Raw genomic sequence first — 11,624 nt, forward strand, 5'->3', positions numbered from 1 at the left:
TGAAAACTGTTATCCTAAATTTTGTTTTTTATTGTAAAAATATTATATATTATGTATTTATTCATCATTGGATCGTAACTAACCTGAAAAATCGAAGATGATCGTTTATTGCTTTTGATTTTTTAAATTCTGTACGATTTGGAATAGTTCTTAAGTAACAAAATATATCATAATTTAGGATAAAGAATGATGAATCTATTAAAATTAAGTAACAATTAGCCAAACATTTATTTTCAATAATTTTAATAAATGAAGTGAAGTGAACATGGCGAAGTGACTATTAATTTTTGCATTAAATTTATAATTTTAATCTGTACAAAAAAGTATGGTAAAAACAATTTTTTATTATATTAAATTAATCTTCAGTTACTTCCTCTGCTTGGGAAACATTTTCTTCAGTTGTAGAAATCTTATCACCATCATTATTTTCATCTTCTAAAGTATTTTCTTCAGTATTTGTCTCCTCACCTTCTAATACAATTTCCTCTGGATCTGGAGCCCTCGGTAAGAATTCTTCATTTGGATATATTTCAGAAAAAATTTCTTTTGCCTTAAAACATAGATTAGGTTACTTAAAATTGTTATAATAAAAAACCAAATAAAATATATACCTGATGTACAGCGAATTCGTAGTCGATTTCGTGATCTGGACCCGCGCATAGATAAAAATTATTTGGCACGTTTGTTTTAAGATTTGTTGAACTCATGTCAGGTATGTTGTAATAAAATGCCCATAAAGCTTGTGGTAAAGTGTTTTCTTTTTGTATTGAAGCAGATTCAAATGTTTCGTTATTCTTGTGTGTTTGAGTACTTTGAGTTGCCGTTGTTTCCACATACTCTGTGTTCAATAATTTTGAAACGTATGGTTGTAAATCTTCTTTTATATTTGGATTCTCTTGTATTTTGTACATATAAAGTAAATCTATAACAGAAATTTTCTTATAAAATCTTTTCAAAAATTGTCTACCATTTTTTTATCAAAAAACTTGACAATAACGCTGGCCAAATGACGTGCTTATTATTCGAATCGTATCGATTTATAGTTAAATGTTCCATTAATCTTTTACGGATTTTTAGATGAATGTCATCATAGTTTCTATATATATACATATTCATGTATTTTTTTAATATTTTTAATTCATTGTTTACACCGTTATAACAAAAATATAAATACTGCTTAAAAATGCTATATTTAAGTGTAAAAAAATATTTAAAATACATTATAATTTTGAGATATTTAAACGCAGTTTTTTGGCGCTCTTTGTTGATGACGTATAAGTACATGAACTGTCAAATTTTGTGCTCTCACGGGTAAACAGTGATGTTTACGAAAAAATGTTGTTTAATATTTTATAAGGAACATTTTTTACATTTAAATTTTTGTTCTATCTCTAACGGTTTACAAGATAGGTCCTACGGAGCAAAGACCCAAATGACCTTATGACCCCTTAGAAAAATTCAAAAAAATCGTAAAAAATTATTTGTTTCGGATTTTGAGGAAACTCAGTTTATAAGGTAATTTTGACCCAAGAAATTCAAAAATCGAGTTTATTTGGCGATTGGCCGAGTAATTTTCGAAAAAAAAACGATATTTCAGATCGATTTCCGGTATTATCTCGAGAATTATTCGCAAAATCGTTAAATGAAACCGATTTTTGTATTTTTTGGGTCAAAATTACCTTATATACAGAGTTTATGTGAAAGTGCAATCACTAACTTATAAAAACGAATAACTATTACTGTTGTCATTGTGGTATGAAACAAATCGTAAATAAGATTGCGTATTTTAACAAAAGGAGTCAAGTTGTAACAAACCCCCAGTATAGGTAAATAAAAATACACTTAAATTCAAACATAAACAGAAACAAGTGAAAACAAACAATTGACTGAGTTAATTGTTGAAATACCATGCATAGTCAGTGTTGATTTCTTTATCACATTACACATACAAACATGTGACACCATACATAACTGATAATCAAGTATAGTACATATTATAAAATTTCCGCCTAGTTGGCGCCCTCACGGGTAAACAGTGATGTTTACGAAAAAATGTTTCAAATAAAAGTTGTTTAATTTTTGATAAGGAACATTTTTTACATTTAAACTTTTGTTCTATCTCTAACGGTTTACAAGACCCAATTGACCTATGTTGCTCATTTACGAACTCGATCTCACTTTTTACGTCCTGAGTACGCTGTAAAAATTTCAGCTCGATATCTTTTTTCGTTTTTGAGTTATCGTGTCCACAGACGGACGGACGGACAGTCGGAAATGAACTAATTAGGTGATTTTATGAACACCTATGACGAAATTCTTTTCCTAGCATCATTATTTTTAAGCGTTACAAACTTGGGACTAAACTTAATATACTATGTATATTTCATATATACATGGTATAAAAATTACTTACACAAGTTATTGGGGCAAGCACTTGCGGCTGGTCCAACTTCAATAATATTACAAGGATATTTTCCGATTAATGGCGGAAATCGTAAATATGTTAAATTCTCTTTATCACAATTTTTTATAGATCTACAAAAAAACAAAATAAAATTTATAATTAACAAAAATTTAAGTGATAAATTTTCTTTACAATTTTACTTGTTAATAATAAACACACAATGTGATACATTTTGAAAGTTAAGCAGTAAATATTTCTCAGGTGCTTTTTCAATTCCCATCACAATAGTTGGTGCTTTAATTTTTTGTTTTCCAATATATATACCTTGAGTATTATTTTTATCATCAAGTATTATACCTTTTACTGGACGATTTAAACAATATGTTCCACCAAAAACTGCACATAATCTAGATAAACATTAAAAATAAACGTTATTATAAAATTGCAGTTATATAGATTAAAACTAATCATGGAACTTTCAACCCATAGATATAGGAATATTTTAAAAGGGATGGAGTATAACCGAGTGGGCTGAGCCTCACTCAGGGGGAAGAGGCAGGGTATCATTGTGCCTACTTTCTATTGGCTGTTAACTAGGCGCATACTGAAAGTATGCTCAAAGCTTTCCTTAAGTGTTTTTGATTCGTTTGTAAGCATGGAAACATGTTTGACTAATGCTTGACGTTTGTGGACAACATAAATAATCTTGTATTCAAAAGAAGATATTAAAGTTCCCTATTTTAGTATTATTTGAAAAAATTTTTATTTTGCAATCATACCTACAAAAACATTGAGGCATTTCACCGCTACCATACATAGTCCATAAAAATGGTGTGTTACCATAACGGCCTAAACTGTTCAAAAATTTTTTCATCCTAACTAAACCATCTGTAAATCGTGTTTCACGTGTTGACGCTGCCATCGTATACAATACGTAATGAATAACATTTGGTGTTAGCTTATACTTTTCTAAAAATTCTTTAAATGATGATTTTGTATATTCGTCTTTCTCCCATCGTTTATCGTTATCACTTTTTAAAATATCATTTACTAGTTTCATTAGCATTCGCTTTTCAACGACACTTACTTGCTTTGTCGCAAATACGTCAGATCGTGAACATGGTACTTCTTGAAGATGTGTTTCTGCTTGCCATGTTAATACACGACTCACATTACGAAATTCTGCATATCTAGCAATATTTGACGATATTAATAAATCGACTAATGAGCCACGTGCGTAAAGTAACTAAAAATTTTATAATTTGGTTTAATATTTGCAATGAAAAATTCTGTAGAAATGTTTACCTTTGGAGTTAAATCAATACTAAATTTTCTATAATCTTTCATAATTTTTTCTTGTGTCCATTCATTATTTTGTACATAACGAGGTCCTTCGGGAGGTTGAATTGAGTCGGTTGACTCCAGTGTATCTACTTTTTCATTGTCTCCATGACTTTCCCCCTCAAATTTAGGTTCACCATCGACATTAGTTTGAGTTAGTTTACATTTTTGAAGAGCATCACTTAGTAAGTCACTTTTCCTAAAATTAATTTATTCATTTGAAGTAAACGAAAAAAAAAAAAAAAACAGATAAATCTATAGGGTTATATTTTTTAACTCTCAATAAGTAGTTGATTTATGGAACTAGTTTGGAGTTCCATATCACTTCATTGAATTGAATATACATTTGAAAGACGAAATTCTACTAACGACTGAAAATTATGTTGGATTATAATTTGCCCACAAGGCAGAAGCCAGGAAACGGTGATTTGAGTTAAACATTTTGTTTTACATATCTTGTTCTTTTATGATGAATCTCTGGCTAGTCTATATGTCTACGACCCCATTTATGTGAAAGACAAGGAAACATTTTAAAATGGAAGTACAGCAATAAATTTCATCTATACATACGAGAAATCGTCAACAACGTATTAAAAACTATGTAAATAATTTTTAATTGTAACATAAATCTCGATTATAGAATATCTAAACCTTTCTATTCATAAGTATCGATATAAAATTATATGGAAACATAACATCCGTAATTAAAAAATTACTAAATGTCAAAGTTTAAACCACAAAGAGAAAACAGAGGCCCAAAATGAGATGAATGAGCAATATCACGGATGATCTCCGTATTATGAAAATCACAGGTGTTCCAAGACGAAAAACAGAATGCTATGGAGTTCAATTGCTGAGGAGGTTTACTTACGTAATTTTTTCTAATAAAAAATGAAAATTGTATCTGAACGAATTGTATAACTTACTCAGGAATGAACCATTCCTCAACGACATTTTGAATAAGTTTGTTAGAATATGCTGGAATAAATATTTCTCCATCTTCAATATCAGATGGTATTTCATCATTAGTCTTAGACAAGTCTGATTGTTTACATTGTTCAATAAATTTTTGAAGCCCTTCTAAATTGAATGATGCCCATAAATCACCATAATAATCATTATTGTCTACATGTAATACTTTTTTCCCAATTCGGCTGGCAGCAGCAGCAATAATTGATTCTGATAAACCTATTATAATAAAAATTTACATAATTTTAGTATAACATTAAATTATTTTATAATAGACAGACAATGAAAATCATTAAAATTCAAATTGGCGAAAAAGATCCGGAAACACACGATGTTACACGAAGGTTGGTTTGACGTCATTTAAAGTTGATAATAGTGATATATTAATACAACTGTTGACACTGTTTTATTGTCATTGCTTGTCGGATTGACATAACAGATCACGTGTGCGGTGGAGCCAAAAAAATCGTTTTAAAATATTTCAAATATTGTGACTTTTTAACAATTTTTTTCACAGTGTTTTTATTGTTAAAAATGCGTAATTTTTTAGTTACAGGCTCTACTCGACCTATATTTTCAAAAAAAATTATCAAAGAGCATTTTTGTTTTTCATAAAAAAGGTCTATTCTGTTTGGCTTTTCTACTTATTAATGTATTTTCTGAATATAATTTTGAGAACACGTGAACTGAACAATTCAAAAAAAATTGGGGATTTTTCAATCGAATAAATAATGGCACAATATAATCGCATATCGATGGTACCTATTTAATTATTGAGAAGAGAGTGAAATCGATTTTTCATATTTATTTACATAGTTATTTACATAAATAACCAGCATAAAAGACAGGTCACAAAAAGTATGTAGCTAAACCTTAATAACTGCCCAAACACATGAGAAAAGAACATCCGTCTCATCGAAGTAAGTTTCGATGAATTGTTTGTTGCAGTAACTTAATTTGTGATGACTACTTCAGGGGTTTTCAACTCTAGGGTTGGGTGATGCTATATGAACACAATCGTGTGTTTAGCGTGAGTTTCACGTTAACATTATTTGGAGTAGATGCATTATCGTGTTTTTAGCGTGAGTCTCACGTTAATATAATTTGGAGTATATGATTAGCGTGAGCAGAATATTATCTAAGTTTTTTGGAGATTTTCTGAGGATCAGTGAATGAACATAAACACAAGGTAAACCAAACAGTCAAACAATCTGCCGACGCGTGCTAGCTCGACCCTATTCAAGGCATGACCCGTGGATCAGTGAATGAACGCAACCACAGGGTAAAACTATTCATTTTTCGGCAGTTTTGACGTGAAACTCACGATAATATCCGTATATCCATTTCGTACATTAGAACACAAAATATTTGGTCTAGCAATTAGGGCAAATTGAAATTAATAAATTATCAATGGCTTGTGTTAATTTATTGGATATAAATTATTATACAGTAAAAAATTGATTAAAATTTACCAGTGCCGACTATAATTATATCAAATTCCGAAGGTAATTCTTCATTCATTTTATTTATATTTATCACTATTTTTTCTTCTTTTTGTTTTTAGATGTACTGTCACTCACTTGTCACAATATTACAAAATACCAACATAAAATAGAAAAAAATTTAAAAAAGTTAATTTGGCGCCTTGTCAATAAAGGGTATAAAAAAATATTTTAATTTATTGTTTAAATAAGAAAGTTTTTTTACTATTTTAAAGAAACCCCGTATTTATTATAATTTATTACTATGTCCGATGATTATCAAAAACAACTTTTAGCTTATAATGAAGATAAACGTACTGCTTGTAAATATGGTGATAAATGTTATCAGAAGAATCCGAAACACTTAGAAAAGTTTAAACACCCACCATCTGATAATTTAAAGGTTATTATTTCTTTATTCAATTGGTTCTTTTATTTTATTCCAGAACATTTCTTAACATTAATATCGTAAATTTCTTTTCGTTTAGGAATTCACTCAAGCCACAAAGAAACAGAAGTTAAATAATGGAGAATCAAATACAACTCATGCTTCAAAAATTGAAAAGGATGGTCCTGAAAACGAAGATAATAGTGAATTGAATATTGAAAATCAATCCGAAAATGAGGATAATGATACGGATAAGGAACATCAAAATACTACAAAAACCAATAATTCCCAGGTTGATACGAAACCTGAATCGGAGTTAACTGAGTCAGAATTTATACAACGTAATTTTCTTGTAAAAATGCCAGATGATTTTTACAAATTTTGGGAGTTTTGTAAAATTATTAATGAAAAAGATCCGTTACATGCATTTGAAAAGGTTGATTTAGTACTAGTGGGTCCGTTTGATGTGTTAGCCGGTAAATTTCAAAATGTTACTAAAACTAAAAATGAGTATTTACGACATTGGAGGTATTATTACGATCCACCAGAGATGCAAGTAATATATATCTTTTAAATTATACAATCGGGAATATTCATGAAATTTAAATTTGGTTCAAATATTTTTCTTCCGTAGCTTTAATGACTGGACATTTCAACTAAACCATTATTTTAGTAATTAATATCTTTTTAATTACTTAAAATTAATTAATAAAAGTACAAATTCAGTGAGGGCATTTAAAATATCTAAAACGGAAATTCAAATTTTTATACGGACGTGACATCATAGCACGGGTTTGTCAAATTTGTTGACATACTGTATGATATTAATTACTTACATTTTATATGGTATTTCATTAACTTATACTATTCTACGGCTTTTTATTAGAAAACTTAATAATAACGAGTGTAAATTCTGTGTTGTAAATTCATTTTTTTAAAGTGTAAATTATACATTGAACTGTCACCAATTCACAGATCACGTACTTATACGTCATCAACAGAGAGCGCCAAAAAACTGCGTTTAAATATCTCAAAATTAGAATGTATTTTAAATATTTTTTTACACTTAAATACAGCATTTTTAAGCAGTATATATATTTTTTACTTTGTTATAACGGTGTAAACAATGAATTTAAAAAAATACATGAATATTCCCTATTATAATGTGAATGTTGCTAATAATTAAACTTTTTTAGACGGTTATCAAATGTTATGATAAAGAAGGCTATCATATTGGATATTACAGAGATGAACCCTTGTCAGATCCATGTTTTGTCTGCAGTGGAAATTTGATAAATGGCCAATTAACAATTATGGCAGGAAATTTGTTTGGAGCTGTTAAGTATGTTATAAAAAAATTTATAAAAATGAGAGTGGAGTATTGGATAACCACACACATTCTAATAAATCTGTAATATTTGAATTTTTATACCATGTATATATGAAATATACATAGTATATTAAGTTTAGTCCCAAGTTTGTAACGCTTAAAAATATTGATGCTACGAACAAAATTTTGATATAGGTGTTCAAAGAATCACCTAATTAGTCCGTTTACCGGTTGTCTGTCTATCGTTTATCCGTCTGCCAACACGATTACTCAAAAACGAAAAGAGATATCAAACTGAAATTTTTATAGCGTACTGAGGACGTAAAAAGTGAGGTCGAGTTCGTAAATGAGCAACATAGGTCAATTGGGTCTTGTAAACCTTTAGAGATAGAACAAAAGTTTAAATGTAAAAAATGTTCCTTATAAAAAAATAAACAACTTTTGTTTGAAACATTTTTTCGTAAACATCACTGTTTACCCACGAGGGCGCTAATTAGGTGCAAATTTTATAGTATGTATTAATATGGGAATATCAGTGTGTGTGTGTGGCTATTTAAAAGTGGATATCTTTTGTTATTTACGTGACGTCAAAAAACAAACGATTGCGTCATCAATACTGTCTATACATGGTATTTCCACAATTAACTCAGTCAATTGTTTGTTTTCACTTGTTTTAGTGTATATTTGGATAATTATGTTCAAAAAAAATGTACACCTTTCAATAAAATGGGTATAGTAAAATTTCAGACCAAATTAAAAGATTATGCAAAAACTGAAAATATTACATTAGAAACGAAAACAGATGAAATGAAATCTCGAAATAATAAAGTCGTCACAAGAACGTTCAGTGGCATTGGAATTGTTGTCCCATATAATAAAAAAACGCAACTAGGGTATCGGCCTTTGATTGAAACTAAAGGTAAGAGTCTTACTTTTATTCGATTTTTATATCATGTGTACAGGATGTTCTATTATTGATACCAGAAAATTATACCTGTAAATTAAGTTACAATTGTAGGTCAAAGTCATGGACACAGGTGAATGTCCTCATTACCCTTGAAAACTTTTGGATAGAGACTGATTTTTAACTCGAATTTCCTCCGAAAGCTAACGATTTTCTCTTATTTTAAAAATTAGCGCCTCTGTAATAAAAATTATCAACAAAAACCTTTTTTCTTTCAATCATCGTGAATTTACCGCTGTCCTTAGTCGGCCATTTGTTTTGTACATCTGACTACAAATATACTTGAACATGGAAATCCAAAAGGGGTCTTTGAGAAACATCTGCCTGTGTATCTGTGTTGTTAATTATTTAAAAATTGGTACTCATCCATCACATTCAATGACAATTGTAAAAAAAATAAAATAAAATTAGTTCCTGCGTCTAAATACAACTAATTTTCTTGCAGATAAAATAAAGAAACTACTAAATAATATTGTGGAAGCAAAAGAAGATGGTTTACGTGACGATTTCTTATCGAAACTTCAACCAATTATTACGATGGCAAGTATTGCTGCTGATGAATGTGATTTTGGTACAAGCCTTGAATTAGGACTGGATTTATTTAATTATGGTGGTGAAGTATTTCATAATATCATTCTTAGTTTATTAATATCATCATATCAGTTATTAGGACGTGATTCATTTGGTGATATTATGCAGGCGCATTTACAAGATCGTAAAAAAAGTAATAATTTAAGTATATTATAATTAATATTTTAATTGGAAAATGTATTCTTATTTTTTTTATTTAAGTAAATTTTGTATTACCGTTAATTTTTTTTGTAATTTATTGGAAAAGGAAATTTTTGTTTGCGGAAATTATCAATTTGTTGATAATTTTCATTGATTAACACATATCTTAATCTTCGCAATTGTGTTCATTATGGTTAGTCTTAAACACTTTCTTACGTCAAATCCGTAAAATTTTTAATTACGCCACAATTATAGCTTAATTTAATTTATTATTAAGCGACTTCAAACAAAAACGGAGGAGGTTATCAATTCGACTGTATTTTTTTTTTATGTTTGTTACCTCAGAACTTTCGACTGGGTGAACCGATTTTGATGATTCTTTATCTATTTGAAAGCTGTTGCTTCCCGTGTGGTCCCATTTCATTTTGGCCCAGTTTTGATCACGGCATCCATGAGAAAACCATAAAAGTCTTAAATTTGCATTAAGTATGCACGGCAAGAGGACTAATAACTCAATATCGCGCCAACCGACCGGTTATGACCATTTTTCGTTTAAAATAGAAAATAAGTTATTCAATAAACAAAAATTCACTTTCAAATTCAAGATGGCGAATGACGCCACAGGATTGGAATCCGAAAACCGACATGTAGACTAGCAGTGAGCTAGTCTACGTCCCTCCGTTTCCGAAGGAAAATTGCTGTTATGAACTTTTCTCTGATCAAATTCTAATTCGTTAAGGCTAATAAAACTTTACGTCATAGAAAATAAAACATTCAGCTTTTAAATATCTTTATTATTAAGAGTTGATTTCTGAGAATTTTGAAACATGAAACAATGAATTTGAAATGAGAGACAAACACAAATCTTGAGATTTAGTGCACCACAAGTTTTTCTTCTTTATTTATCAGCGACTGATTAACTTTCTTCATCGTCGTCGTCATCATCATATTCCTCTTGATCGTCAGCTTCCATTTCCTCATCATCAGAGACTTCGTCAATTTCGTCATTATTATTATACCCACTATCTACTCCTCCATTATCCTGGCAGTCATTGTAATTCTGTTGAATAACATTTTCTTTGACGTCATCACGTTCTTCATTATCAGTAATGTCTTGTTCTTGACTATCACCCTCATCATCGTCACTGTCATTTTTTCCATAATATTTTTGTTGATTTTTGCATGAAAGAACATGTTTATCACATTTTTTATTACAAGAGGCATCAGTACAAATACTTTTAGGACGACCACGCGTGGTGCTACGTGTGCGAGGTCTTTTTGTTGCTGTTTTACGTATTGCTGGTGTTCGTGATGTTTTCCGTATTGCCGGTGTTCGTGCTATTTTACGTATTTTCGGTTTTTGTGACCGTGCACGTTGTGTTTTTCTACGACCCTTAGCGGCAATTACACGTAAATTATCAACTAATTTACTTAGCTGATAATGCCCACGCTTTTTACTGATTAAACCAAATGCAACACCAGTTTTTAAGGCTGTTGTTATCGACTGTTTTATACCAACATCGGGAATTTTATAATTTATTTCAATATATTCACGTATTTGTTTTTCTGTTGATCCTTGTGGGTCTCGTAAATCGGCTAAAGCACGACATACCAATTCTGCTATAGCAACTTTTTTATCATTTGACTTTGACATTTTAATTTTTGTTAAAATATATGTTTAAATTTAGGTAAAGATAATTTTATTTTATAGAAATTTACGCGAATTTAAATGTGGAAAAATTAAATTTGATTTAACTAAATAATAGTTGGTCTAAAATTGTCAAATACGTAACCTAGGATAATACAAGTTATTTTAGTTGCCAGTTACCTATTATTTTCTGTATTATTAGCTCAAGAGACGACCGCTTTAAAATTAAAAAAATAGGGGGTGATAAGTGAGGGGTTTCAACAAATATTTCCCCTCAATGTTGACTAAACCTAATGAAAATGTAAAAGTGAACGCATGGATAATGTATGGACAGTTCTATTTCCTTTTCATATCCTTAATCTTACTC

General features: G+C 29.7%; 2 protein-coding genes across 2 annotated transcripts; one reads left to right on the top strand and one right to left on the bottom strand.

The window, feature by feature from the left end:
- Nucleotides 1-253: 253 nt before the first annotated feature.
- LOC123298168 (rab proteins geranylgeranyltransferase component A 1) lies at nucleotides 254-6,301 on the bottom strand. Its single transcript, XM_044880091.1, has 8 exons — nucleotides 6,187-6,301; nucleotides 4,672-4,933; nucleotides 3,710-3,944; nucleotides 3,184-3,650; nucleotides 2,605-2,811; nucleotides 2,414-2,535; nucleotides 612-922; nucleotides 254-550 (listed from the first exon to the last, which is right to left on the bottom strand). Exons 1-8 carry the CDS (start codon nucleotides 6,233-6,235, stop codon nucleotides 356-358), a joined length of 1,848 nt encoding a protein of 615 aa, XP_044736026.1. The 5' UTR covers nucleotides 6,236-6,301; the 3' UTR covers nucleotides 254-355.
- A 59-nt stretch (nucleotides 6,302-6,360) lies between these two features.
- Nucleotides 6,361-9,624, top strand: LOC123298139 (histone PARylation factor 1). Its single transcript, XM_044880053.1, has 5 exons — nucleotides 6,361-6,598; nucleotides 6,684-7,139; nucleotides 7,780-7,925; nucleotides 8,591-8,832; nucleotides 9,323-9,624. The coding sequence occupies exons 1-5, from the start codon at nucleotides 6,461-6,463 to the stop codon at nucleotides 9,622-9,624; spliced, it is 1,284 nt and encodes a 427-aa protein (XP_044735988.1). The 5' UTR covers nucleotides 6,361-6,460.
- Nucleotides 9,625-11,624: the final 2,000 nt, after the last annotated feature.

This window comes from Chrysoperla carnea, chromosome 4 (assembly GCF_905475395.1).
Source record: "Chrysoperla carnea chromosome 4, inChrCarn1.1, whole genome shotgun sequence".
Lineage (NCBI taxonomy): Eukaryota > Metazoa > Arthropoda > Insecta > Neuroptera > Chrysopidae > Chrysoperla > Chrysoperla carnea.